This window comes from Mus musculus, chromosome 15 (genome assembly GCF_000001635.26).
Source record: "Mus musculus strain C57BL/6J chromosome 15, GRCm38.p6 C57BL/6J".
Lineage (NCBI taxonomy): Eukaryota > Metazoa > Chordata > Mammalia > Rodentia > Muridae > Mus > Mus musculus.
The window spans coordinates 80,990,624-81,018,161 of record NC_000081.6 but is presented as its reverse complement, the minus strand read 5'-3'; the positions used below and the strand labels follow the sequence as shown (position 1 = coordinate 81,018,161).

The 27,538-nt window shown below is 49.0% G+C and overlaps 2 protein-coding genes across 12 annotated transcripts in view; one reads left to right on the top strand and one right to left on the bottom strand.

The window, feature by feature from the left end:
* Nucleotides 1–5,881, top strand: part of Mrtfa (myocardin related transcription factor A) — a 178,456-nt gene extending 172,575 nt beyond the window's left edge. For both annotated transcript variants that reach the window (NM_001082536.2, NM_153049.3), the window contains 5 exons: nt 43–211; nt 936–1,931; nt 2,251–2,403; nt 2,753–2,813; nt 4,360–5,881. In NM_001082536.2, the coding sequence (NP_001076005.2) occupies nt 43–211; nt 936–1,931; nt 2,251–2,403; nt 2,753–2,813; nt 4,360–4,877 (1,897 nt within the window). In that variant the 3' untranslated portion in view covers nt 4,878–5,881. The remainder of the gene's footprint in view (nt 1–42; nt 212–935; nt 1,932–2,250; nt 2,404–2,752; nt 2,814–4,359) is intronic.
* Nucleotides 5,872–27,538, bottom strand: part of Sgsm3 (small G protein signaling modulator 3) — a 34,529-nt gene continuing 12,862 nt past the window's right edge. For 3 of the 10 annotated variants that reach the window (XM_006520244.4, XM_006520245.4, XM_006520246.4), the window contains exons 2-22: nt 15,498–15,593; nt 14,717–14,802; nt 14,292–14,358; nt 11,550–11,758; nt 11,349–11,456; nt 10,572–10,715; nt 10,116–10,311; nt 9,728–9,873; nt 9,254–9,478; nt 8,884–8,938; nt 8,628–8,755; nt 8,373–8,528; nt 8,167–8,221; nt 7,884–7,933; nt 7,600–7,752; nt 7,375–7,445; nt 7,253–7,301; nt 7,091–7,176; nt 6,802–6,924; nt 6,640–6,700; nt 5,872–6,506 (exon numbers count right to left, since the gene is read on the bottom strand). In XM_006520244.4, the coding sequence (XP_006520307.1) occupies nt 6,426–6,506; nt 6,640–6,700; nt 6,802–6,924; nt 7,091–7,176; nt 7,253–7,301; nt 7,375–7,445; nt 7,600–7,752; nt 7,884–7,933; nt 8,167–8,221; nt 8,373–8,528; nt 8,628–8,755; nt 8,884–8,938; nt 9,254–9,478; nt 9,728–9,873; nt 10,116–10,311; nt 10,572–10,715; nt 11,349–11,456; nt 11,550–11,758; nt 14,292–14,358; nt 14,717–14,802; nt 15,498–15,534 (2,286 nt within the window). In that variant the 5' untranslated portion in view covers nt 15,535–15,593 and the 3' untranslated portion in view covers nt 5,872–6,425. Of the gene's footprint in view, nt 6,546–6,639; nt 6,701–6,801; nt 6,925–7,090; nt 7,177–7,252; nt 7,302–7,374; nt 7,446–7,599; nt 7,753–7,883; nt 7,934–8,166; nt 8,222–8,372; nt 8,529–8,627; nt 8,756–8,883; nt 8,939–9,253; nt 9,479–9,727; nt 9,874–10,115; nt 10,312–10,571; nt 10,832–11,348; nt 11,457–11,549; nt 11,759–14,291; nt 14,359–14,716; nt 14,803–15,497; nt 15,594–27,538 lie in introns of all 10 variants that reach the window. The other 7 variants (NM_134091.2, XM_006520247.4, XM_006520248.4 and 4 more) reach the window with 5 other exon arrangements.

Sequence of the window (27,538 nt, the reverse complement as noted above, 5' to 3'; positions counted from 1 at the left end):
CTTAGGAAGGTACTGAAGCCCTTTGTTTCTGTCTTGCCTCAGGCCCTCGGCTGAGACTCCTGGAAGCAGTGCCCCTACCCCATCACGCAGCCTCTCCACCAGTAGCAGCCCCAGCTCAGGCACCCCAGGGCCCAGCGGGCTGGCACGCCAGAGCAGCACCGCACTAGCTGCCAAACCAGGAGCCCTGCCAGCCAACCTGGATGACATGAAGGTAGGTGGCTGACCCCTTCTCACTGAAGACTAGGCCTCTCCCATGAGGGATAAGGGGCAGGTTTTAGGCAGGGATAGTAATGGCCCATGATCACAAAACAGAAGGCAGAGGCAGCTCTAGATCTGGTCTGCTCTGAAAGGAGCCCTTTAGAGTCTTCTGTAAGGCCTCTCAGGCCCGTGGTCATAAGAACATCTATCTGCCCTTGTGTATGTGTGTGGGGCTGGGGACAAATCTCATATTCTCCATTATCATGTCTGTGAGTAGCAGCAGGGCTGTCAATATCGCCCCTTCCACTTTGCCAGTCAGTGCCAGTGGCTCAGCCTGTTTTCTCTGCCACTGATGAGAAGGTGGGACAGGCCAAAGTCTTCTCTTGAGCATTTGTCCTCCTGTATCATAACCCGGATCTCCCAGTCAGACCACATTAATGAGGTCTTGGGCTGATGGACTCCAGCTGGACTTAAGCCCTATCCTTGCTGCTCCATAGCGATATGACCTCAAGGCTGTATTATTCTGTGAAGAAACTGAGCAGCAAGCACCGTGTGGGGCTGGGAGCGAGTACTCTAGGAGAGGGGCTTACGGGGTAAAAGACTCGGGGAGTCATCTGGAATGGCCACTGGGACCCAGATGAAGGACTCCCACCTGTCATAGCCTGACCTTTAACTTGGCCCATTTTCCCTTGTCCAGCCCCCCAGTTCCCAGCTGCTCTAACTCTCAACCCCTGCAGGTGGCAGAGCTGAAGCAAGAACTGAAGTTGCGGTCCCTTCCCGTCTCAGGCACCAAGACAGAGCTGATAGAACGCCTGCGTGCCTACCAAGACCAAGTCAGCCCAGCTCCAGGAGCCCCCAAGGCCCCTGCCACCACCTCTGTGCTGTCCAAGGCTGGTGAGGTAGTGGTCGCCTTCCCTGCGGCCCTGCTAAGCACAGGGTCAGCTCTTGTAACAGCAGGCCTTGCACCAGCTGAGATGGTGGTGGCCACAGTAACCAGCAATGGCATGGTGAAGTTTGGCAGCACAGGCTCCACACCCCCCGTGTCTCCCACCCCTTCAGAGCGCTCACTGCTCAGCACGGGTGATGAGAATTCCACACCTGGGGATGCCTTTGGTGAAATGGTGACATCGCCGCTGACACAGCTCACCCTGCAGGCCTCCCCACTGCAGATCGTGAAGGAGGAGGGTGCCCGTGCTGCGTCCTGCTGTCTAAGCCCTGGTGCTCGGGCTGAGCTGGAGGGACTGGACAAGGACCAGATGCTGCAGGAGAAGGACAAGCAGATTGAGGAGCTGACCCGAATGCTCCAACAGAAGCAGCAGCTGGTTGAGCTGCTGCGGCTACAGCTGGAGCAGCAGAAGCGGGCCCAGCAGCCAGCCCCAGCCAGCAGCCCTGTGAAGAGGGAAAGTGGTTTCTCCAGTTGCCAGCTGAGCTGCCAGCCCCAGGGCTCTGCCCATGCTTTTGGCTCTGGCCTAGTGGTTCCCACTACCAACCATGGAGACACTCAGGCCCCAGCGCCAGAGTCCCCACCTGTGGTGGTGAAGCAGGAAGCTGGGCCACCTGAGCCAGATCTGGCCCCCAGCTCCCAGCTGCTCTTGGGCTCCCAGGGCACCAGCTTCCTCAAGAGGGTCAGCCCTCCTACCCTGGTCACTGACTCTACAGGGACTCACCTCATCCTCACTGTGACCAATAAGAGTGCTGATGGCCCTGGCTTGCCTGCAGGGAGCCCCCAGCAGGTAGCTGATGAACAGGGGCAGGCTGGGGTGGCATGTCTGGGTGGAGAATTGAACACTGTCTTCTGCAGGCTGTATTATCACACTCAGGACCTGGGTTCCTGAAGGGACTTCCTTGAGGCCCGGTGTTCTGTCACCCTACAGCTGCATACTTACCCCATTCTTTATCTCCTCTTCCCTATCCACGAGAACTCCCAAAAGTCTGTTAGCTAGCAAAGTTCTTCCTATGGGCAGTGAAGGAGCCTTCCCCACCCCGGCAAATGTGGAGCCTTGCCTTGTCCCTACCCACACCAACAAACGTTTCTCCCATTCTCCCATCTAGCCCTTGTCCCAGCCTGGTTCTCCAGCCCCTGGTCCACCTGCCCAGATGGACCTGGAGCACCCACCTCAGCCTCCGTTTGCAACCCCCACATCTCTGCTGAAGAAGGAGCCCCCTGGTTATGAAGAGACTGTGACCCAGCAGCCTAAGCAGCAGGTGAGGATGCCAGGAGCTGGGGTGCTGCAGGCAAGATTAAGGCACTTCCCTGACAACCAGAGTCTGAGCCTCAGGACCCAAATGGTGGAAGGAGAAAACTGGTTCCTGCAGACTGTCTTCTTCTGATATCCACACACGCATGCAAACACTCACACATGTACAATAAATAAAACTGTTAAGGCAGTAGGCCAAGCCCACATGGGCAGTGCCTATCTCACAGCAGGCCCATGAAGAGCACAGGGAACACCCAGTGCAAGGCAGAAGCACAAGCTAGGACGGTGCATGCCTGAGCTTAGCATCTGGGTGCCCATTCTAGACTTTCATGTTCTTTTCTATTTCTGTCCCACAGGAAAATGGCTCCTCCAGTCAGCACATGGATGATCTGTTTGATATTCTTATTCAGAGTGGAGGTAAAGCCCCACCCCCAGCCGTCTACCTTGCCTCTAGTCACAGGTTGGCTATGTTTCAGAGCAGCAGGCAGATACCATCTTGAAGGTCCTGGCAGGCACGCTCCTTTGACATATAGTCCTTTGCTACTTGTCCCCACAGCTGCTTGATAACCACACACACACACACACACACACACAGCCCTGCACTTAGGTGAACACAGCCTATGTACTGAGCAGCAGCAGCATTGCACCAAGGGCCAGGGCAGCCCCAAGAAGGAAGAGGACAGACGAGCACAGGGTCACAGCTAGATCATTAAGTGCCTGGTCCTGGGCAGTAGAGTGTACACAGCCTAGACCATCGAGCTCTGACACAGGACTATCAGGAAGATGAGTTTGTAGTGTTTGGTGCTCAGCAGTTCTCAGGCCTAAGGCAAACATCTGGTGCTGGGTCTGCCACTGAGCCTGCCTGGTCTCTGGTGAGTGCAGGTAGTTGAACTAGAGTTCAGAACCCCAGGCCTGAGCTTCAGCTGCCACTGTGTCCAGAACAAACACCATCAGGGAAAGCGGAGAGGTGTTGCTTGAAGGAGTCGAAACTGCTGAAATCTGGTGTTTAAGGGATGGCAGAAGAGGAGCAGCTAGAGTACTGGATATCCCCCAAGGGACACTTGAGGATGCCAGAAAGGGGCAGGTGGTAGCATCTGGGAAGCAGTGAACAGCCATACATGCAAGCATAGTTGACCAGGGACAAGAGAGACATGGAGGGTTTGTATAATGTTTTATTGTGACAGTTCAGTTGTATTGTGTTGGCATTGTGTCACTATCTTCATCTCAAATGTTTTCGTCTCAAACTAAAACCTAGACACCTGAGATGAACTTGAGCCCCACCTTATCTGATTCTGACTGTCCTGTATGTGGACTCTTAGGGTTTTGGTCAGCCTGTGAATAATTTCGTTTAGCATGTCCTCTTCCACTTGTCCATTATTAGCTACTTGAACAGCTGCTGTCATATTCTCTTGGGTGCATCCACAAGTGAGACTGCTAAATCATCCTGCTTCCAAGGCTGCTGTGTGCTATTTCATCTTTCTTTGCCATGCACATTAGTTGCACTTACCCTACTTCCTTAACACTTACGGAGCTGGGAACCATACGTTAACATTAATCTGGTCTCTGCTTCTAACCAACCCCTCCAGCCCCCTACCAGCTTTTTTCCTGTGACTTGGCATTGCATTTCCCTAATGACCAGTGATGCTATGAACTGCTACATCTATGTGTAGATTGTTGGAGAAAACGCCCATCCTTTGCCAATTTTTGAATATCGACATTTTACAAATGATTTATATGTTCTGGGTGTGTGAATTCCCTTATCAAATCTGACCTGCAGATACTTACTCCACTCGGTAACATCTTTTCATTTTATTTTTTGGTGTGTGCGTGTATACTAGGCAAGCACTGCACCATTCATCCTCAACTCCAGCCAAGCTGTAGGTTCTATCTCCCATATTTCACATCACTTTCTTGAGCATATCCAAACCTGGTTTCTGACCCCATTAACTGTCTCTGTCGGCAGAGATTTCAGCAGATTTCAAAGAGCCACCATCCCTACCAGGCAAGGAAAAGTCACCTCCAGCAGCAGCAGCGTATGGGCCTCCATTGACACCACAACCCTCGCCTTTGAGTGAACTCCCCCAAGCTGCTCCTCCACCAGGTTCCCCCACCCTCCCAGGGCGCCTTGAAGACTTCCTGGAGAGCAGCACAGGGCTGCCCCTGCTGACAAGTGGGCACGAGGGACCAGAACCCCTTTCCCTCATTGATGACCTCCACAGCCAGATGCTGAGCAGCTCCGCCATCCTGGACCACCCCCCATCACCCATGGACACCTCTGAATTGCACTTTGCTCCTGAGCCCAGCAGTGGTATGGGCCTGGACCTGGCTGTTGGCCACCTGGACAGCATGGACTGGCTGGAGCTGTCGTCTGGTGGCCCTGTGCTCAGCCTGGCTCCCCTCAGCACTGCAGCCCCCAGCCTCTTCTCGATGGACTTCCTGGATGGACACGACTTGCAGCTCCACTGGGATTCCTGCTTGTAGCCCTCTGACTCCAGACATGCGCTAGGGAAGGGTCAGAGGTTGGGGAGCCACACAACCATACCCAGTGTACGCTCCTGTGACTGTGAGCCTCGACAATCACAGTCCCTAGGGGCTGCAGCAGAAACCCTATACTTGGCTCAGGCTCACTGTGGGCAGTGGGCATAAGCTGTCAAGAAACAAATCTGGGCCCATTCTGAGGTTTTGGGAGGCTGGCCAGAGCCAGTTCAATTCGACCTCCTTTTCTGAGGTCAGAGGTGCACATCTGGGTGAAGTTTTTTGCCTAGGTGGGCTTATAGTCAACCCGCCTTCCAGGTCCTTCACTGCAAGGAAGAAACTAGCCAGGCCTCTACTCACCCATTCCCTATTTTAGCCAGTCCCAGGACCCGGCACTATGCCATTTCAGTCTTGGTGTATAGTATAACCACTGGTGGCAAAAGTCTGTATAGATGTATATACCTCTATATTATTATATATCAACTTACATATATACATATATTTTTAGGGGTGGTGGGAAATGGGTGTGGTTACCTCCACATGCTTTCACAACGTAAAAAGCCTGGAGGGCTGTTTGGGGCTTGATACAGGATCATTGTGAGAAGTGTGCTATATGACCCAGTATCCAACCTGGCATGCAGCTGCCCAGGCCCACCCCACACATGTATGTAACATGTAGACACCTGCCATTGCCTCCTACACGCCACCCTGCCCTGCTTCCTGGCTCCTGAGTGCCACAAGGGCAGAGGTGCCTCCTGTCCTCCGCCAGCAACTCTCCACTCACCCACATTCCGTCCCACCTCCCCACTGCATCCACCCTGGCCTGGGAGTGGGAGTGGGGTGGGTCCCAATGCATCTGCTGGGGGCTGAGAGGTACCTTCTGCCCATCACCAGCCTTGTTCTGTGCTGACTCAATGCAGAGAAGGGATAGAGCCATCAAAAGCAGTGCTGGGGCAAAGGCGGAAAGCTGTGTGAACTTTTTAAAATAAAACAAAAACACTGACTTGCCAGTCTGTTGTATTTGATCCATCAGAATTGAGAAGTTTGGCTGGGGTCCTGGGTCTATTCCATGCTGGCATCTAGAGGCCACACAGTGGCCCTAATTGCATCAGACGTACTTGAAATAAACACTGAGCAAGGGCCTGGGAGTCAGACCATTTCAGGAGGGGTAGCTTTTGTGGAACTCAGGGCTTGGCTCAACAAAAGATGGGAGGCTTGCTCTAGTAAAAGGTTTATTTACAATAATGTCCCCGCCTCTTCCCAAGGTTTTTGGTTAGTATAGTATACCATATGGCTGGCACTCCTCAGGACCATGTTAAGGAAAGCAGCTGGGCTGGCCACCACTGTATGCTTTTGACAGCCGTGGTAGCCTGAACTGGGGAGGCCCAGACACTGATCATGGGTCCTGAGTAAGCTCTGGAGAGTGTCTTTCCCTGAACCTCCTAGCCTGAGGGAGGCTCGAGGCTGGCCAGGGCTCTGCCTTCTGTTGAAGGGAGCCTTCCAGGCAGTCTATGATGGGCGGGCCTGGCAGCCACAGAGCAGCTGGAAGGAGCATCATCCATCTATGTCCCAGCTGAAGAGATGGTGCTTCACCAGCATGTCCTGCACACCCTCCTTCAGGGGCTGCTTTTCCTCCTGTGCACAGAACAGCCCCAGTCACGGGCAGGAACCACCCTGCAACCACACAGGTCACTTCTTCAGCCCAGACTACACACCACAGCCCTCCTGGCAAATCCAATGCCAGGGACCAACCAAGCCACATACTCACCTCTCTCCTAGCAGGGAGCTCCCAGTCCTGGGAGAGGCTGAAGGCAAAGCAGCAGAGGACACTAGGGACCAAAGAACAGTCTCTGGTCATGCTGGACTCTTCTGCCAACCTGCTAGCTTCCTTTACCACCAAGTTCTAAGCCCTGCAGAGCTGCCCACTCACCGGAGCTCACACTTGATCTGGACCCAGCCAGGGCTTCGCAGGAAGGACCAGGGCTGGTACCACTTCTCCACAGTGGGCAGGCTGGAGCAGAGAACCTCCAGCCACAGGTGTAGGACCTGTTCACTGAGAACAGGCAAGGAGGATGAGGCTAGGCCTGGAGGACCCCCAACTTGCAACCCCATTCCCAGGAGCTCCTGAGCACCATCTATGGAAAGCTCTAGGGGCTTCCCTCGCACAGTGGTTCTGCCCTATGGGATAGCCCCTGACGGTCCCTCTCCTCTACACTTACTTTAGCCCCACGCAGATAAGTGAGCGGAGCTTGACATCCATTTGTGCGTGTGCTGCATCATGGGTCACATTCACAGACTGCACTGCCTGAGGAGGGGACACTGTCACTTAAGTGCCAAGTGGCTGGCCAGAGAGAGTTTAAGAATGCTGGCAAGCAGCTTACCCGGTACAGCAGCTCTTCAGGGGTCAGGACTTTGCCATCTTCGTCCAGCCTGCAAGAACAAGAGTGCCGTCACTGGTTGCCATGCTGGACATTGGTGGGTAACACAGGCAGTACGTATGTACCTGTATGTCTTACAGAGCACCAGGCGGGAGTACACAGAATCAAAGTCTCTTTCGACTTCACGGCCCGCTGCCTGTGGTAGACAAGACAACATGAGGACAGGGATGGGTGAGCGCACGCCACTGCCCTACAACACTCCTTCTGCCTCCTGCAGGAACCCAGGAAGGGACTGAGGTGAGCAAGTGGCCCTGCAGGACTGAGAAGGCACGGGGACCAATTGTGATCACCTCCTCGATAAACAGCCAGGGGTGACAAGCCCCTCCAAGCAAGGATGGCTTCTTCAATCCGTGTTCAAACAGGGCCTTGAGGGCTGGGCAGAGGGTTCCTCGCACGAGGTCTGTTACTCCTTCTGTCACAGAGTCGTCCCCCGCAATGGAGTACTGATGGAGAGAACATTTGAGAAGCGCTAGCCTGACACCTGCAGCCAGCCACCCCCTGTCACCCTGGCAGCTGTCACAGGGTAGGATGGTCTCACACTAGGCTGCAACAAAGAGCAGCTCCACATTCTTACCTCTTTGCTTCGCTCATCCAGGACCTCCACAAACTTGGCTGGAAACCAGCCTGTGGGGGGAAGCAGCTATGTGGGGAGCAGCAGAAGCTGTCCCAGCCCTTCTCCCCAAGGACCAAGGACAAAGGGCTCCCAAATCACCCAGAACCTTCAAGCAGGACAGGCATGCCAAGAAGACCAAGAGGGAAGAAAAGCCCAGCACCCTCGGAGGCTCGGGGTCTGCGGCTGTAGGCCTAGGTAGAGCAAAGGCCTTCCTTGCCAGCCTGCAGCACACAAAAGCCCTCACCTCTCAGGCCGTTCAGCTCACCCACCCAGCAGTGCTCATCCTTCTGGGAAATGATCTGCAGAAGAGAACGGGCCAGGGCTCAGGGCCTTCCCAAAGCAGGCGTCCTCAGTACCCGCCGGGCTGAGATCAAGCTTATTCAACATCAGCTCTACAGGGAAGGTGGGGAGGAGGCAGCAGGAAGTGTGCACGCTAGGCCCCCCACACACCGTGATGATGTCATTTTTGCGGAAGCCTAGCTCATCATCATCGTGCCGCTCAAAGTCCAGCAGGGCCTTGGCCCGGCGCCGGTGGCTGCGTAAGCATGCCACGTAGTTCTCATGGTCCCGCTGGTGGCTCTCCATGCTGTAGTCTGGGGTCAGCTCCTGGCAGAAAGGAAAGGCCCACACAGTGGAGGAGGAGCCTCAGTGCCAAGAGTGGGCTGGGGAAGGAGAGCCCCAAGTTGAGGGGAGCCTGACACTTACCACACTACAGTTCTTGGGGTCTGTGCACTGGAAGTGGCGTGCCACACGCAAAATGGCTTCGCGAAGGTCGGCTACCAGCTCTGTTTGCTTGATGTTCTTTGCCTTGAGAGCTTCTAGGTCGTCCTCTCCTGGGGGGGGGGGGGGCACACTGGCATAGTAACAGGTCCTGCCGAATCTCCACTCCCGCTAGGATGCACGCAGTAGCTGGTTCTGCCCAGCCCCAGAAGAGCCAGCACCCACCCACACTTGGGCTCACCAAAAAGCAGGGAAGTGATACCAGACTTCCTCCGCTGCGTCCTGCGCCGTACAACCTGTGGAGAGGACGGCAGGTCAGTGGGCAAAGTAGCCACTCAAAAAGGGGAGACACTAACGTGCTTGTGGCTCACTAAGCCTGGGCATTTCTAATGGCTGAAGCTGACTCTCACATCAAGGCGTATCTTCAGCTCAGGCTTAAACTACCCAGTTCAGAGTTCAGGAATGCATGTTACCAAGGAAGCCTACAGCACCCCTTAGTGGCCGTCTGATGCTCTAACTGGGCGTTTGCAGGCAGATGCATGGGAGAGACAGTCTGTTCCTCACACCCCCTCAGTCTGAGAACTCCGTGATTTGGCAAAGACAGGGCCCACCTGAGAGAGGTTAGTGGTGGTGCCCGTCCCCAGGGTTTGGCCTTGGTCTGCAATAAGGTAGGCCAGGTGCTTGCGACGCTGGGTCTCCACGGCCACATCAGTGAGGGAGCCAGCCAGCCTCATGGCCTCCCCCAGCAGCAGCTCTGCGTCATCCATCTGTGCAGGAATGTCTGACAGCGTGTTGAAGATGGAAGCTGAGTTCTCAGACTGTATCAGCTCTTCCTCCTGGGAGTGGGAGAGTAAGGAGCGTGGCCCTGGCACCCTCCTAGAAACCTGTGCCCTTTGGCATGCCCAGGAAGTTCCCCCTGCACACCCACACTCAAGGCTTCTCTCAGGCAACGCTATGATGAAGACTGGACTACTGCAGTGTGTCCCCAGAGGGTGACACCAGGGCTACCATATTAGGTACATGCTCTCCTGTTCTGTCTAGAAGCCAGGTAGCCCTGACCAGTGGACAGGAGACTCTGCAAGCACCTTAAGGCGCAGCATGCCCAGCGTAGTCTGGAACAACACCAGGGAGCCCTCGTAGAAAAACAGGTCCCAGATGCGCAGCAGCAGTCTGATGTGCACCACGCTGGCGAAGGCCGTGAGGAACCAGTGCAGCGTGATAAGAGACAGCTCTGCCAACAGACACCAAAGACACCTGTAGGATCAGCCTGGGCAAGTACGGGCCAGCTCCCAAAAAGCAGCAGAGGGGAGGGGAGGGGAAGAGAAGGGAAGGGATGGGAAGGGATCAGAATGCAAAAGGACAAAAGCAACGTAAGCCACATGAGCCTCCGCTGCCTCGAAACCTTGGAGCTCAGAGGTGGTACCACCATCTTGGGATCCCTGAACCTTGGGGAAGAAGGCAGCCAGGTCTCACCAATGTCGTGCTCCTGCAACAGTTTGTCTAAGCGAGGCAGGTACTGGACAATCAGGTGGCGCAGGACCCGCTGGTCAGTCTGGACTCCCAGCAGGGTAGTGCTGAAGTAGGAGGCAGGCAGCAGGTCCTCAATAATGGCACACATCATCCAGAAGGCATCCTCCTCCTCCAGGAACAGCAGGAGACAAGCAGCCACCTAGTCAGAGAGGGGAGCATGGGGCTCCTACCCAGACTCATGTGAATCAGAAAAGGGGCTCTATTCTAGGATAGATACTCGGCACACCTCTTCAGGCTGGTTGAGAGGGCCCCTAGGGGGAAAAAAAAAGATCCCATGGCCCTCCTTGAGGACTCCCAGGTCAATCCCGGCCTCCCACCCTTACAGCACCTTAGGGAAACATGCCTCAGAAGAGGCCTGGAGAAGACCCTGGTATACCAGTTGCCTCCCAGGTTGCTCACCATGCCTGTGCCCTGGCAGTAGCCAATCTCTGGGTAGAGCCAGGCCAGTGCTCGGAGGACTCTGCGCAGGCGGGGAACACCGATGCTGTTCACATTGGCAAAGCAGGCGTTGCTGGGCATGGTACGGAGCAGGTCCTTTTCGATCTGTCAGATCCCCATACCACCCCAAGAGACCTTGTTTGATGCAACTGTAGACTGATGCCCATGCAATAAGGTAGAGAAGCTGTGGGTGGCTTGCTTCCGTCCCAGGAATAGGGATTCTGTAATAGTCCAGGCCAAGGCTAACCCTCCCTTCTCCAGGGTTAGACCCCATCAAGTATAAAATTGAGCCCACACTAGCCACTGGGAGCCCCTTTTCTGATTCACATGAGTCTGGGTAGGAGCCCCATGCTCCCCTCTCTGGCTAGGTGGCTGCCTGTCTCCTGCTGTTCCTGGAGGAGGAGGATGCCTTCTGGATGATGTGTGCCATTATTGAGGACCTGCTGCCTGCCTCCTACTTCAGCGCCCAGATCTATATTTAAAATTTCCTGCTCTTCCTCATGTGGGGCCATCTCCATGTCCTTCCCCCACACTGGGACCTTTAGATTACTCTCCTTGCAGCCCCCAAGGACCTGGAAAGGAGCAAGTGTACTCTAGGCCACACTCCTGAGTAAAAGGGCTACCTACCCTGCCAAGGAGACCGACAAGGGGCAGTCTCAGAGGTGACCTCTCCCTCCTGCCAGAGCACACAGGCTCTGCCCAGCACTTCCTCCTGACTGGCTGGCTGCCCCATGTTACCTGTTTGGCAGCGATGGTCTCATCGTTGGAGCTGTTCTTTATAATCTCACGGTAGGACAACTCAGAGTTCTTCTTCTTCTGCAGCGCCCCAGAGAGCCGCATCCACAACTGGAAGGAGAAGCCATGTAGCATGGTTTCTCTTGTGACAGACCAGGGCACTGTCAGCCCCCTGGGAGCTCCTTGTCTCTATGGCCATCTTACCTGTGGCCTCATGCCATGTGGGATGCCAGCCAGCACTAGGGAACGGAGTTTCTCAGAGCGGGGGAGGGAGACTGCAATCTTGTCCCAGGTGAGATCCCCAACATCATGGTTATGGGTGAACTCCAGGTGAGCCTGCCAACGTAGCCTCTGCGGGGGGTCCTCCACCAGGGGTGAGCCTGTCATCTGGCTGCATCCAGGCTCAGAACCTTCCACCAAGAGAACAGAGAAGGGAAGGAAGCGTGTTCCTCACTCCACGCTCCCCACAGCAGTCCAGTCTGCCCTGATGAGTTTGCTTGGAGCTGTCGTAGAGGCCAGGTGGCTCCTCTGAAATAGACCCCCTGCTGGAAGCCTCCTGGAAGCTCTAGCTACACCGTCTGCTTAGTGGCAAGGGAGAGCCAAGCAGACCCTCTTCTCAAAGCAGCCTGACCCAGAAACCTGAGCCATCCTCCAGAGGCTCTGAAGGTATGAAGAGCCTTCCTTGTAGTTTAAATATCAAATTCAATCTATAGCAATCAGGTTCCTGGACCCCATTTTTTTTCTTTTTTCTTTTTAATTATATCTACTTTGTGTGTGTAGGACATGTCAGATCATGTTACTGTCAGAAATGTCTCATTGCTCCCCACCCCCATCTCAGGCTCCAAACCGAAGGCTTCCTAGGCTCCATCCTCACATCACCCCTTCCTTCTTACTCCCTCCACCTCCACTCCACTTCTCCCAGGAAACCCATTTGCTCCTTGGAACCTCTGCCCGTCACTGCTCTTCCCGTTATACTCCTCTCCTCTCCACTGAGTCTCCAGTCTTCCCATGTGAGGAGCCTCACTTAACTCCCTATGTGTAACTAGTTCACCCCCCTTTTCTATCCATGGAATGATCCTCCATTCTTGCCCCCAGCATGCTCTATTTCTGCCTCTCTCTCCACCAGAATGGGAACTGTGTGGTCAAGACCATCTTTGGGAACATAAATGGGAGAAAGCACAAGGTACCACAGCCTCATGAACCCCGGGGAACAGATGACGACAAAGCCTGTGGCCAGCAAACAATCTGTGTGGTGAGTCTTAACCACAAAGCCTCGTCGGCGCTCATCCTAAGCCAAGCTCTTGTCCAAGCTAGTCCTAAAAACCTCAACTTGTCAACACTACACAGAGAAAATGCCCAAGTCCTAAGTGTGCATCTCGATGGCTGTCAATAAACAAATGTCAAGGCCCTGTTCTGTACCGTTGTGAACTCTCAGCCCTAAAGCTGGTGACCTATCGACGAGGGTTGACTTCCATCATCCTCGAAAGTCCTCTGTGTCCCTCTCAACCTCGACATTTAACTTCCATCTTCTTGCAAATTAAAAGACCGAGGAAAACTAATGCCTGAGTTAGAAACCCGAGTTGAGTGCTTCAGCTAAGGAACTGCCCCTGCTCTTCCTGAGGACAGGCTGTCAGTGCTGGCAAACGCTCTTCACAATAAGCACCTAGTCAGGCGCTCTTATAGAGAAACGGCTACGCCAACAATGGTAACACACACTCCCAGCAGAGGCAGAGGCAGATGGATCTCTGTGAGTTCAAGGCCAGCCTGGTCTGCATAGTGAGTTCCAGGACAGCCAGGACTCTGTACAAAGGCCCTGTTTTAAAAAAGAAAAAAAAAAAAAAAAGGCTACAAAACATCAGTAAATCTGATGTAATATGATACTATGCAGCCATTAAAAATGTGTTTTTTAGATTTATTTATTTGTTTGTTTGTTTGTTATATGTAAGTACACTGTAGCTGTCTTCAGACGCACCAGAAGAGGGCATCAGATCTCATTACAGGTGGTTGTGAGCCACCATGTGGTTGCTGGGATTTGAACTTCAGACCTTCAGAAGAGCAGTCAGGTGCTCTTACCCACTGAGCCATCTCACCAGCCCCAAAAATGTGTTTTTTAAAGCATCTTAAGTAACATAGCAAATGCTCCTGGTGTCACGGGTGCGATTTCAGTGTCAGGAAAAGAGCCCCTCACACAGCAGCAGCTTCCTCATAGCATGGGACTACAGGTTTGTTTGTTTGTCCCCCCTCCAAGAGGGGGTTTCTCTGTGTAGTCCTGACTGTCCTGGAGCACTCTCTTCATTTTTTTTTTAATCCTCATCCCTTCTGCACTGTTTAACTTCTCTGCAATATAAATAACTGATTGTTTTGTAAAGATCAATAAAATGTATCTAAAAAAAGGGCTGGAGAGATGGCTCAGTGGGTAAGAGCACTGACTGCTCTTCCAAAGGTCATGAGTTCAAATCTCAGCAACCACATGGTGGCTCACAACCATCTTTAATAAGATCTGACGCCCTCTTCTGGTGTGTCTGAAGAGACAGCTATAGTGTACTTAGATATAATAATAAATAAATCTTTAAAAAAAAATGTATCTAAAAAAAAGATCAGTAGTTAAAAACAAAACAAAAAGCCAAATGTGGTAGAGAATAATGTCTTTAATCCCAGCTCTTGGGAGGCAGAAGCAGGCAGATCTCTGTGAGTTCAAGGCCAGCCTGGTCTACAAAGCCACTTCCAGGAATGCCAGGGCTACACAGAGAAAGTCTGTCTTGAAACAACGAAACAAAAAACTTAGAAGTTTCCATAAACTTACATCACCCTCAGATATATTCTGTCCCTAACTCCTGAGGTGACACCGCTTAGACCTCAGAAGTCACATGCAGAGGAAAGCAAGACATGGGGCCAGAATTTTCCCAAGGACATCAGCAAGCTCACACACAATGGGCTCCATCTTACCTTCCTTGTCCACACGGAAACCAAACTCATCATAGCAGAGCTCTGGCTGCTCTGAGGATTCTTCTTTCTAGAATCAGAGTAAGGAAGAAGGCTTGTCTAGTCCTCTACTGTAAAGCAGTTCCACATGCTGACTGCTAGAACCCACCCTGAGAAAGGCTACCCTTCTGTGATGCCTTCTCTGGCTGTCATTCACCTACAAGGGCTGACTAGTCATTCAGTCCTCCCGTGTCTCCAGTTAATCTTCCTCCTAGCTAATGACTGATTCCCACAAGCCCAAGAAACTACGATGTTATCTCAAGTACTGAGTCATGACCTGTGAGAACACTGAGTGGGTCATCCATTCCCAGAATACCTGCAAAGGTAAATCTCTTCATGAAAGGCATAGTGGCATGGCAGGCTGGTCCTGGCTATGCTAACTGTTGTACCTGTGAGTATTTTGCCAGGATCTCCTGGGGCCATATGCTTGGAGTCAGGGCAGAGAAAGGGCCACTGGCAGAAGGCGTGTGGTTTCCTACAAAGACCAAAGATAAGAATGATCAAGAAAAGCAGAAACACCAGGCATGATAGCAGCAGACACCTTTAATCCCAGCAGAGGCACACGAATTTGAGTTTGAGGCCAGCCCGGTCTAGGTAGTAAGTTCTCATTCCAAGCCAGCCAGGAATACATAGTAAGATCCTATTTCAGAAAGTGAATGAATAAATGAATGAATGAATGAATGAATGAATGAATGAAAATGTGGAGGCCCCATTGAAGTGAGATATGCCTCCCTTATCCAAGGGAATCAGCATGAAAAAGACTGGGTGTACAGAGTGGGCCAAGGAGGCTGGTGAACAGCGGAAAAATGAACACTGTGGAAAACCAACAGCACGTCCAACACATAAACACAGATTCTTTGCCTCCTCCTCCGCCACAGTGGGAGGATTAACAGGCCAGAGGAGCAGGAAGCTAGAGACTTAACAGAGAAGACAGCATCGGTCACCAACCCCAAAGCCCCAAAGCCCAAGCCTCTCCTCCCTCTTTCCCACTTCTTTCATCTAGCAGAGTCTCTCCGGTGGTTTGGGTTGTTTTCTGAGAAAAGGCCTCACAGCCCGGGCTGCCCTAAGACTTGTGAGGTGCTGAGGCTCTGCCTCAGTGGAAGGCTGGTTATGAAATCACAAGTCAGCTCCACTACGGGCTCCTGGTGAGTATGCAGGCCTTGCTCCCACCTGACATCATGTGCTGTGGACGACGGCAGGACTTCATAGGTCTAGGCACAAGCGGTCATCATTGGCTTCTCTGACTGTCCTGAGGCTTCATCAGCCCTGTTAGGAAAGCAAAGGAGAGGTCACTCATCTCATACCACTCCCCTCCTCGAAGATATTTTTTTTTTTTAAAGATTTATTTATCATATGTAAGTACATTGTAGCTGTCTTCAGACACTCCAGAAGAGGGAGTCAGATCTCCTTACTGATGGTTGTGAGCCACCATGTGGTTGCTGGGATTTGAACTCTGGACCTTCGGAAGAGCAGTCGGGTGCTCTTACCCACTGAGCCATCTCACCAGCCCCCGGATTGGGTTTTCATTGTTCTGTTTTGTATTGTTGGTGGTATGGTAGTGGTGGTGCTGGCTGAACAGCCTTTATATACCATATTCCCATTCTACAAACAAATACAAATTTCTCTCATCATTGTCAGTGTCTTGTCACTTCTTTTCTGTCCTGTTTGTTTGTTTTTAAAGACTCAACAGTAAAAAGACTGAACAGTAAAGACACAAAAAGCCCAATTTAAAAATAGTTAAGCAGGGCTAGAGAGATGGCTCAGTGGTTAAGAGAACTGGCTGTTCTTCCAGAGCTTGGGTTCAGTTTCCAGCACCAACCCCGCAGCTCTCGGCAGGTTGTACCTCTAGCTCTGGAGCTAATGCCCTCTTCCAGCCTCTGAGGGCACTGCACATATGTGATGCAGAGACAGACATACACACAAAATAAATTTAAAAGATGTTTGAACATACATTTCTCAAATAAGAGAGGGAAATGGCCAATAGCGGGTGAAAGTGACTGGGTTATCATCAACCACAAAGGAGATCTAAACTGTGAAGGCATGCTACTCCACAGCCATGAGGGCTCACACAAACAAACACCAGAGTGCTCTCCTCGCTCGCACACATCAAACTCTTCAGTCTGCGTCCCCAACACTGCATGTGACTAAATGTGGCAGTGTACACCTGTAATCCCAGCACGAGGATGAAGACAAATCCTAGGCCACATGAGACCTTGTCTCAGAAAACATTTTTTAAAAAGGAGGGGCTGGAGCGATGGCTCAGCAGCTACGAGCCTCTTTCAGAGGACCTGAATTAAATGCACTCCTATCAGGCAGTTCACAACTGCCAGTAACTGCAGCTCCAGGCGATCCAATCACTTCTTCTGGACCCAAAGGCATTTACATGTACACAGACATACAAAGACACATATACATAATTTTGATTTTTTTCTTTAAAAAAATGTTAGCAAGAATATGGAGAAATCAGCTGGGAGTGGTGGCACATGCCTTTAATCCCAGCACTCAGAAGGCAGGGGCAGGTGGATTTCTGAGTTTGAGGCCAGCCTGGTCTACAGAGTGAGTTCCAGCCAGGGCTACACAGAGAAATCCTGTCTCAAAAAAAAACAAAAAAAAACAAAAAGGGGCTGGTGAGATGGCTCAGTAGGTAAGAGCACCCGACTGCTCTTCCGAAGGTCCGAAGTTCAAATCCCAGCAACCACATGGTGGCTCACAACCACCCGTAATGAGATCTGATGCCCTCTTCTGGTGCGTCTGAAGACAGCTACAGTGTACTTACATATAATAAATAAATAAAAAAAAAAAAAAAAAAAAAAAAAAAAAAAACAAAACAAAAAAAAAAAAGGAGAAATCAACTAGGCAGGGTAGTACATGCCTTTAATCCCAACAGAGGCAGGTGGATCTTTATGAGTTCCAGGCCAGCCATGGCTACATAATAAGACCCTGTCAGAAAAAGAAAAAGGAAGAGGGAAAGGAGGAGATAAAATATGGAGCAAAAACATGGAGGAAAAGAGGTTGTTTAAAGAGGAGGAACCGACATCTGCTGGAGGGCAGAAGGGGCTGGAAGAGAGTTCTCAACAGCAGTTCCCCTCTCACCAGCCTCCTACTCACTGTCACTCAGCAAACAATGACTGAGCACAGAGCCAGGCAGCACAACCGTGGATAAGGTCAGGCTGTTGCAGTGTAGTAGAAAATTAGATAAGAGACAAAGTAAGATGGGACTAATTCTGTATCAAAAGAGCCTTTGAGAGCTGAGGTCTGAGCAAGGGCCAAAGCCAGGCTAGAGATCAAGGCCTGACTTCACTGAGGGAGGATCCAGATGCAGGGAGGGGCCAGTGAGCTCAGAGCCTAGGATGCAGTGGGGGGAAGAGTGGGAGGAAGCAACAGCAGATGCCAAGGGCACCTCACCCTGCTCACCCTGAAGACAGGCTTTTGACCTCTGTTCTCAGACAGCAAAGAAATCCACAGATTCTGAACAGCCATCAAGCAAAATCTGGTAGGACTGAACAATATCTCCAGGTGCCCAGAAATCAATGGAGACTGAAAGGCCATGCCCAGGGTAGGAGATGTTGTGGGTGCAAGCACTGAGAATCGATCAGATGGTGTACACATTTTTACAGGCTGAGAGCCTCGATTGCTATTTCATTCATGTTGCACTTAAGGACACATATACTTAGGGTTGACCTTAAGTCTCCCAGATGTGACACTGCTGAGCTGGGCAGGCAGGTTTTTCAGCTTCTGGTTGCTATGGAAATTTCCCTGAAAGCACCCAGAACTGACAGACCTAGCCTAAACAGTTAGTCTCCACAAATACCTGGTCTATGGCTGCCCTCTTGTAGTCTTTTTAAAAGAAACCTTAGAAAACCTTAATTGATGCAGCCACTTCTGAGTTGCTCAGAAGAAATTGTAACAATTAAATGTACAAGCTTAAGAGAGCCAGTTCTGATGCTGTGTGTCCCTTCCTAGTTTACCAATCCCACATTTTCCCACAAATGTTGCCACTGTATGCAGGTGCAGAGGTACCGTTCACTTCCTGTGGTCTCCTGACATGGACTGAAGGGACATATATCCCTGACAAGGCAGCAGAGTTACTGCCACACAAGTGGCTTTCTCCAGACATCTTCCAGGAAGCATAAAGGCTGAACCAATATAGGCAAAAACATTGATTTTTGGTGGCACCTAAGAGCCTAAAGACCACTTTTTTTTTCTGTAAAGAGATGAGGTGACTCTGAAAGCTACAGATAACAGATAAACTGGTGAGAGTGGCTCAGGGCTGGGAAAGTCTGAGAAAGGCTAAAAGGAAGGAGGAAACTAGTATAGACACTAGAGATGCTTCTAAAACCTACATGGTGGCTCACAGCCATCTGCAACTGCAGTTCCAGGAGATCCAATGTCTTCAGCTGACCTCCTCGGGCACCAGGCATACATACACGCATGCAAAAACACTCATACACAAAAGTTTTGCTTTGAGACAGGGTTTCTCTGTATATTATGTCCTGGAATTCACTTTGTAGACCAGGCTAGCCTTGAACTTACAGAAATCCTCCTGCCTCTGCCTCCCAAGTTCTGGAATTAAAGGCATGCACACCTAATCATCTCTGAAAGGTTAAATCCATTATACATCATACTGGCAACACCAAGCTTTTATTTTTTTACTTTACAAAACCTTTCATTACAGTTTATTTTTATTAAAAAAAAAAAAAGTTTTGCCAGGTATGGTGGCACACGCCTTTAATCCCAGCACTTTGGAGGCAGAGGCAGGCGAATTTCTGAGTTCGAGGCCATCCAGAGTGAGTTCCAGGACAGCCAGGGCTACACAGAGAAACCCTGTCTCAAAAACAAACAAATAACAAAAATTTTAGGGACAGGCATGGTGGAGTACATCTTTAATCCCAGCGCTCAGGAAGCAGAGGCAGGCAGATCTCTTTGAGTTCAAGGCCAGCTTGGTCTACAAAGTGAGTTCCAGAGACAGCCAGAGCTATACAGAGAAACCCTGACTCTGAAAAACAAAACACAGAGAGAGAAGGAAAGAGGAAGAGAAGGAGAGAGAAAGAGAGAGGAAAGAGAAAGAGAGAAGAGAGAAAGAGAGAGAAGGAGAGAAAGGGGGAGGAGGAGAGAGAGGGGGAGAAGGAGATGGAGAGGGAGAGAGAGATGACTAGACCTATATGAGGGAGGAGAGAAGGAGGGAAGGAGGAATTAGGTCAGGCATAGGGCCCACACCTATAATATGAGCATTCAGGGAGCAGAAGCAGGGAATTGCAAATTTAAGATCAGCCTGTCTATATAATGGGATCCTGGCTCAAAATAAACAAAAAGGTGATCAGGCCAAGAAGGCCATATATTGATCTTGGTTTTGTTGTGTTTTTATGTTTTAATATCTGGCCTCTGTTGCCCAGGCTGGTCTTAAACTTGTGGATTCAAGTGATCCTTTTCCACCTTTTCCATCTCAGCTTCAAACGCTGGGACTATAGATATAGCCACTATGTACAGCTTGATTTTAATCCTTTATGGTACTTTCTTTGGAAGTACTTGGGACTACAACTCCTTGAGGTTTCACACTTTTTCAGAATTTAGAAAATCTAAGTAGTATCCCCAATTGGAAAATCTGAAACTCTTTTTTTTTTTTTTTTTTTTTAAATTTGAGACAGGGTCTCTACATAGCCCTGCTGGTCCTGAAGTTTGCTATGTAGATTAGACTAACCTTGACCTCACAGAGATCTGCCTGTTTCTCCCCATGCAGGGATTAAAGGCATGTGCCATCATGTCTGGCCTGAAACTGTGCCAGTAACACTCAAAAACACTTAAGAACTCTTGCTAACTTTCCAGAGGACCCAGGTTCAATTCCCGGCACTCACATGGTGGCTCACAGCGGCTTGTAACTCCAATCCCAGGAAATCCAATGCCCTCTTCTGGCCTTTGAGGATGCTTCATGTACATAGTACAAAGATATGAATTTGGCAAAACACCCATACACATAAGACAATTACTTAAAATTTTAAAATGTTTAAAGATCTATACTTTTATGTGTATGGGTATTTGCCTGTACATATGTATGTGCATTGTATGTGTCTCTGATGCCTAAGGAGATCAGAAGGGGTCAGGGTCTCTGGCACTGGAGTTTCAGATCGTTGTAAGCAATCATATAGGATGCTGGGAGTTGAATCTGGGTCCTCAACAAGTGCTCTCAACCACTGAGATATCTCTGCAGCCCCAGATAATAATTAAAATTTAATACTCAGTGTGGTGGTACAGGGCTTTAATCCCCACACTCAGGAGGCAGAAGCAGGTAGATCTCCACAAGTTTGAGGCCAGCCTGGCCTGCACATCAAGTTCCAGCCAGGACTTCATAGGAAGACCCTATCTCCAAAGTAATTATTTAACTAATTAGGGCTAATGTTATACTATATGTACTATAATTAGAAATAATTACAATTTACTAATTACACTGGAATAGGACAGGTGCAGGTCTTTAAGCCTTTTTTTTCCTCTGGTGACAAGGCTACTTACTACTTGCCACCTCAAATTTCCTTCTTTGGGGATTTAATCTTTATGCAAAACCAAGTGGAGAAAAAGTGTGTGTGGTGGGGAGATAAAGTGCAAATAGCTGTCTGTAACTGTGAGGGATCCCCTTCCCTCTCAGTTGTAGGTAACACTTTACTAACACAGCACAGCTTGAATTTGACATCTTAGCAACCTGGGAAAAATGAGCTTCTTAAACTGCTAAACGGTACAGCAGTTACTTTTCAAGTTATTGTAGGAAGGCCCCAACCCCAACAGTCTAAGTAACCAATGGAAAATGAACAAATGGAAAATGCCTTGGAACTAGAGCTGACAAGCCCCAGGCTTATTCTGTAAAGGCTGGACATAATCCCCAGGTACCCCAGCTTTCACATGGGCTGCAGATGACTCCCATCATGCTGAAATGAAATACTTTTTCAAAAGCAAAAGGCATAAAATCAGCCTACAGGAAAAAAAGATGCTTACCCAAGAGATGAGCAAAGCATAGCCATCTGCGAAATACACGCCTAGGGGAAAAGACGCCATTTTCAAACTTATTTTTCACAATGCTTCCCTGTCTCCTGAGCTCTGTGTAAATGCCCAGAGGACCATCTTATCCACTAACAACACAGTAAGATGTAAACATAAGTGAAAAACTCAAACTACAGCTACTAGACAAATAAGCTCTCTGGTAAGATATGGGAGGAGGCAAGACAACTGGCTACACAGCCAAGAGACCTTGTCATAAAAATAAGTAAACAGTGGGTGGGGAGGGGAGCAGGGCGGGGGGAGGGTATAGGGAACTTTTGGGATAGCATTTAAAATGTAAATAAAGAAAATATCTAATAAAGACCAAAAGGGGGAAAAAAAATCCCTGGTTGGAAAGGAAAAAAAAATAAGTAAACAAAAGTCTCTAGATTATAAACAACCACTGGGTTCATTATGTGTGACAGAGAAATTCTGGTATCCTTTGAATTTTTGTTTGGTTGGGTTTTGTTTTGTTTTTTGAGACAGCGTCTCATGATGTGGCATTGGCTCATCTGGAGGAGCTTACTATGTAGTCTACGCTGACCTCAAACACAAAGATCCACCTCCCTCTGCTGCCTAAGTACTGGGATAAAAGATGTCTACCACCATGCTGAGAGTCTTTAACCTTTTAATAGCACACTAGAGCAACACACAATAATTCTTGCCCTGGGGGCTGGAGAAATGGCTCAGTGATTAAGAGCACTGGCTGCTCTTCAAGGGGACCTGGGTTCAAGTCCCAACATTCACATGGCCTCCAGTCCTTGCTGTTGTTACAGAGGGGACCAAGGACCCACATGGCTGCGCAACTATCTGTTGTGTAATTCCAGTTCCAGGGGACCTGATGCCCTCTGATCAGATCACACTTTCCATCCACCCCTACTTTTTTTTTAAAGGAAGAGATGCCAGGATCAAATGTAGGGCACTGTATATGTTAAGTAGGAACTCTGACAGAGAGTATACTCCCTACCCAACCCTGACTTTCCTCTCTTACATGCTCAGCTTTATTTCATATATGAACACATTGAGATCACAGACATCTTAAACCACATGTGGTGGCACACACTTGTGAAATCACAGTACTTGGGAGGTAGAGGCAAGAGAATTAGGAGTGCTAGGCTAATCCTGGCTACAGAGTACCAGTTTTGAGGTCAGCCTGAGCCATATAACCTTGTTTCAAAACTACAAAACAAACTTTCTCTACTAAACATTATCAGCATGTTATATACTGTTCATACAGTCAATAAATCACTGATATATTCATCTCCCAGTGGAAATTTAAATACCAATGGCAATTTCTGCAATAAAAACCACTGTAAAGAACAATTTGTTGATTTTTTTTTAAAACATTGAAACTTGAAAACATTTTAAAAAGAAATTAAGGGCTGACAAGATGGCTCAGCACTAAAGGCACTTGCCGCCAAGCCTGACAATCCTCAAGACCCACATGGCAGGAGAATGATCCCCTGGCTGGGCAGTGGTAGTGCACACCTCTCCGCTCCAGAGGCAGTGGCAGGCAGGATCTCTGGGTTCCAGGCCAGCCTGGTCTACAGAGTGAAATCTAGGACAGCCAGGGCTACACAGTGAAACCCTGTCTGGAAAAACAAAAAAAGAAAGTCATCCTCTGATTTCCATATGCTTTCACCCACCCACATACATAGAAAAAATAAATATGCATATTTTTTAAAAGAAGTTAAGGTCTGGGATGTAGCTCAGGGCTTGCCAGGGCTCCGTCTCCAGCACACATAAACAAGGTGTGATGGTGCACGACTGTAATGACTGTAATGTCAGCATTCGGAGTCAGGGGCAGGGGCTTCAGAGTGAGAGACAAAACAAATGAAATTAACATGCGTCTTTCTTTTTTTTTTTCTTTGGTTTTTCGAGACAGGGTTTCTCTGTGTAGCCCTGGCTGTCCTGGAACTCACTCTGTAGACCAGGCTGGCCTCGAACTCAGAAATTCACCTGCCTCTGCCTCCCAAGTGCTGGGATTAAAGGTGTGTGCCACCACGCCCAGCAACACATATCTTTCTTAGGAGAGAACTTGTATTTTATTTTATTTTATTTTTTTAAAGATTTATTTATTTATTATATGTAAGTACACTGTAGTTGTCTTCAGATACCCCAGAAGAGGGCATCAGATCTCATTACGGGTGGTTGTGAGCCACCATGTGGTTGCTGGGATTTGAACTTCAGACCTTCGGAAGAGCAGTCGGGTGCTCTTACCCACTGAGCCATCTCACCAGCCCCAAGAACTTGTATTTTAAATCTGCTTCTGTGTTAGAGACATTACTGGAATTCAAGACTGGGTTAGCAGCACTGTTGATATTAAAGATTAATATGCTGCCCCTTGAAGCAAGACAACTTGGTGATCGACACCTGCATTTTTATTATAATTACAACACAGTGAGAAAATGCTGTGATGATTAGTTTTAATTGTCAACTTGACACAATCTAGGATTACCTGGGAAGGGAGTCTCAATGAGGAATCTAGATCAAGCTGACCTGTGGCCATCACTGTGAGAAATTTCACTTGCATTCATTAAGGTGTCTCAATATGTAAGGTGGAAATAATAATCAAGGAGACCTGATGTCCACTTTGGGCCTCCACACATGCATACCTGCACATGCATACACACATGTGTGCACTACACAGAGATACATATACAAAATGAAATAAAAAAATGAAAAATATTCCTCCGAGCCATCTCTTCAGTCCCTTGACCAAGGATATCTTGACCAGCAGATTTCAGACTGCTGAGTGCGGACATCACTTCTCTGGTGCTGCTTCTGCTGGGCTTGGGAAGGAAAACACAGACCTAGGAGTCTCAAATCCCCACTGGACAGTCTTTCAAATTCTAACTCAGATGGGGCCTCTAACAAACACTTTCTGACTCCTGTGCTCATCTGCCTCCTTCTCTTGAAAGACTCAGTCATTGGCAGGTGCTCCTAATACTTCCAACTGCGTGCTGGTAATATACATGTCTGCCCTACAGCCAGTACCTGATTCAGATCTGATGTAGGGCAGGTGTTGCCTGGAGGGCAATAACCTAGTAGCTCCTAATGTGCAGCATTCTCTCCTCAGCTCCTATGCCTTGGCTCCCTGCTTACACTACTTTCATCTGCTTATTCCTTCTTCAATGCTCAACCATTAGCTTCTTTCCCTCTGCCTCAGCTTGTGATTGCTTGTCTTAATGCAGGTTTCCATTCGGGTTATGAAGCACTGTGACCAAAAACAACTTGAGGAAGAAGGGGGTTTATTTCCCTTACAGTTCCAGGAAACAGTTCATCACTGAAGGAAGTCAAGGCAGGAATCTGGAGGCAGAAGCTGATGCTCAGGCCATGGAGGAGTGCTGCTTCTTGCCTCTTTATGGCTTGGTCAGCCTGTTGTAAAATCTAGGACCACCAGCCTGGAGGTGGCACCCACCTACAATGGGAAGGAACCTCCCGTATCACTAATTAAGAAAATGGAAAAAAAAAAAAATATGCCCTACAAACTTGCTTACAGCCTAATCTTATGTAGGCATTTGAAGTTCTCTCCTCTCAGATGACTCTAGCTTGTGTCAAGGTGACATAAAAACTAGCCAGCACAGTGTTCCTCTATGTTCCTAACCAACCTGTCCAGACATACTTAATAGCTACCATTCACTGCAGGCTTTCTCCATGCCAAAAACAGTAACAAGCAGAGCTAGATTAAAACCAGGCGTAGCAGTGCACACTTTTAATCCCAGTACTAGGGAGGCAGAGGCAGAGGCAACAACTCTGTCAGTTGAGGCCATCCTGGTCCTAGTGAGTTCCTAGGACAGCCAAAGTTATGCAGAGAGACCCTATTCAAAACAAACAATATAAAAGCATGTAAATAGGGTATTCATCTCACATAAAATAGAAGGCAAGGTAAACTGGGCGGTAGGTACAATTTTACTTAATACTCTTGTATCTTTTTGATGTGTGTGTGTGTGTGTGTGTATGTGTGTGTGTGTGTATGTGTGTAGTATCTGCATGTGTCTGTCAGGGACACACACATGTCTATGTCAATGCCAAGTATTTTTCTCTATTGCTTTTCGCTTTTTAAGGTTTAGTTTTATGTACGTGAGTATTTTGCCTGTACATGTGTCTATATATCATGTGCATACGGTGGTACCTTCAGAGGCCAGAAGAGTTGTACCAGATACTACCCTGGTACAGGTGTTAGACGGTTCTGAGCCACCATGTGAGTACTAGGAATTGAATCCAGATCCTCTGGAAGAGCAGCCAGCGCGAGCTCATCACTTCCCTCCTCCTTTTTTTGAAATAGGGTCCCTCTAACCCTGGAGCTCACCAATTCAGCAAGAGTAGCTGGGAAGCAAAGGCCAGAGACCCTCCTGTCATGCTTCCCCAGCAAGGGTTGTAGGTGCATAGTTTTGCTGGGCATTTTACGTGGGTGCCGGCGACTTGAACGTGGGTCCTTATGCTTGCAGAGAAAACACCTGAGCGAGCTATCCCTCCAGTCTGATTCAGCTAGCATATACAGACACAGGTCTATAATCCTAACACTGCGGAGGCTAAGGAAGGAAGGAGGACCAAGAGTCTGAGGCTATTTAGGGCTATGTAGTAAACTCGAGGCCAGCCTGAGCTACAATAATAATGGTTTCAAAAAATAAAACCAGGGATTGGATGCTTCAACTGTTGAAGAGTACTGGCTGCTTTTCTAGAGAACCTGGTTTGATTCCCGAACCCACATGGTAGCTCACAACCATCTGTAAACTTCTGTTCCAGGGAATCCAATGCCTTCTTGGATCTCTGACGACACAAGATATGCACAAGGCACATAGACATACAAGCAGATAAAAAATTCATACATAGAAAATTAAAACAAAAATTTTTGAGACAGTGTTACTCTGTATAGCACTGGCTGTCCTGGAACTCTATTTGATATCAGGCTGGCCTTGAACTCACAAAGATGCACCTGCTTCTGCCTTCTGAGTGCTGGAACTAAAGGTGTGCATTACTATAGCCAACAATAAAATCTTTTTTCTTTTTTAAGATTTATTTATTTTATGTGTATGAGTACACTGTAGCTGTCTTCAGACAGAAGAGGGCATTGGATCTCATTACAGATGGTTGTGAGCCACCATGTGATTACTGGGAATTGAACTCAGGACCTCTGGAAGAGCAGTCAGTGCTCTTAACCACTGAGCCATCTCTCTAGCCCCCTAAAATCTTTTTGTTGTTGTTGGGTTTTTTTTTATATACAAAAAAACAGATTTATTTATTATTATATGTAAGTACACTGTAGCTGTCTTCAGACACTCCAGAAGAGGGAGTCAAATCACATTACGGATGGTTGTGAGCCACCATGTGGTTGCTGGGATTTGAACTCCAGACCTTCAGAAGAACAGTCGGGTGCTCTTACCCAATGAGCCATCTCAACAGCCCCTGTTGTTGTTGTTTTGTTTTTGTTTTTTTTCCGAGACAGGGTTTCTCTGCGTAGCCCTGGCTGTCCTGGAACTCACTTTGTAGACCAGGCTGGCCTCGAACTCAGTAATCTGCCTGCCTCTGCCTCCCGAGTGCTGGGATTAAAGGCATGCGCCACCACCACCGCCTGTCTCTAAAATCTTATTTTAAAAATAAAATAAAGGGGCTGGAGAGAGTTCAATTCCCAGCAAGCACATGGTAGCTCACAACCATCTGTAATGGAATCTGATGCCCTCTTTTGGTGTGTTTGAAGAGAGCAACAGTGTACTAACATAAATAAATGAATAAATCTTTAATAAAATAATAAAACAAAACTAATAGAAAATTTAAACTATCAGAAGGCAAGGCTTGGGAAGTAGCGCTAATCAGTAGAGCAGCTCAGCGTAAGCACCAGGCCTGAGCTTCATCCCCAGAGCCTGTGTAACAGACGCAGAAGCACCGATCTGTCTCCCCACAACCTCCCTAGCCTTTTGGAGCTGCTTTTTTCTTTCCTTTTTTTTCCCCCTTGGTTTTCCAAGACAAGGTTTCTCTGTGTACCCCTGGCTGTCCTGGAACTCTGTCTGTGGACCAGGCTAGCTTTGAACTCACACAGATCTACCTGCCTCTGACCCCCGAGTGTATGCCACCATGCCTGGCTGAAACTAATTTTTCTTATAACCTGATGCTAAAAAAAAAAAAAGCCAATATCTCCTGTCATCAACATCATTACCAATCATCTTGGGAAGACCTCTGCTTGTCCT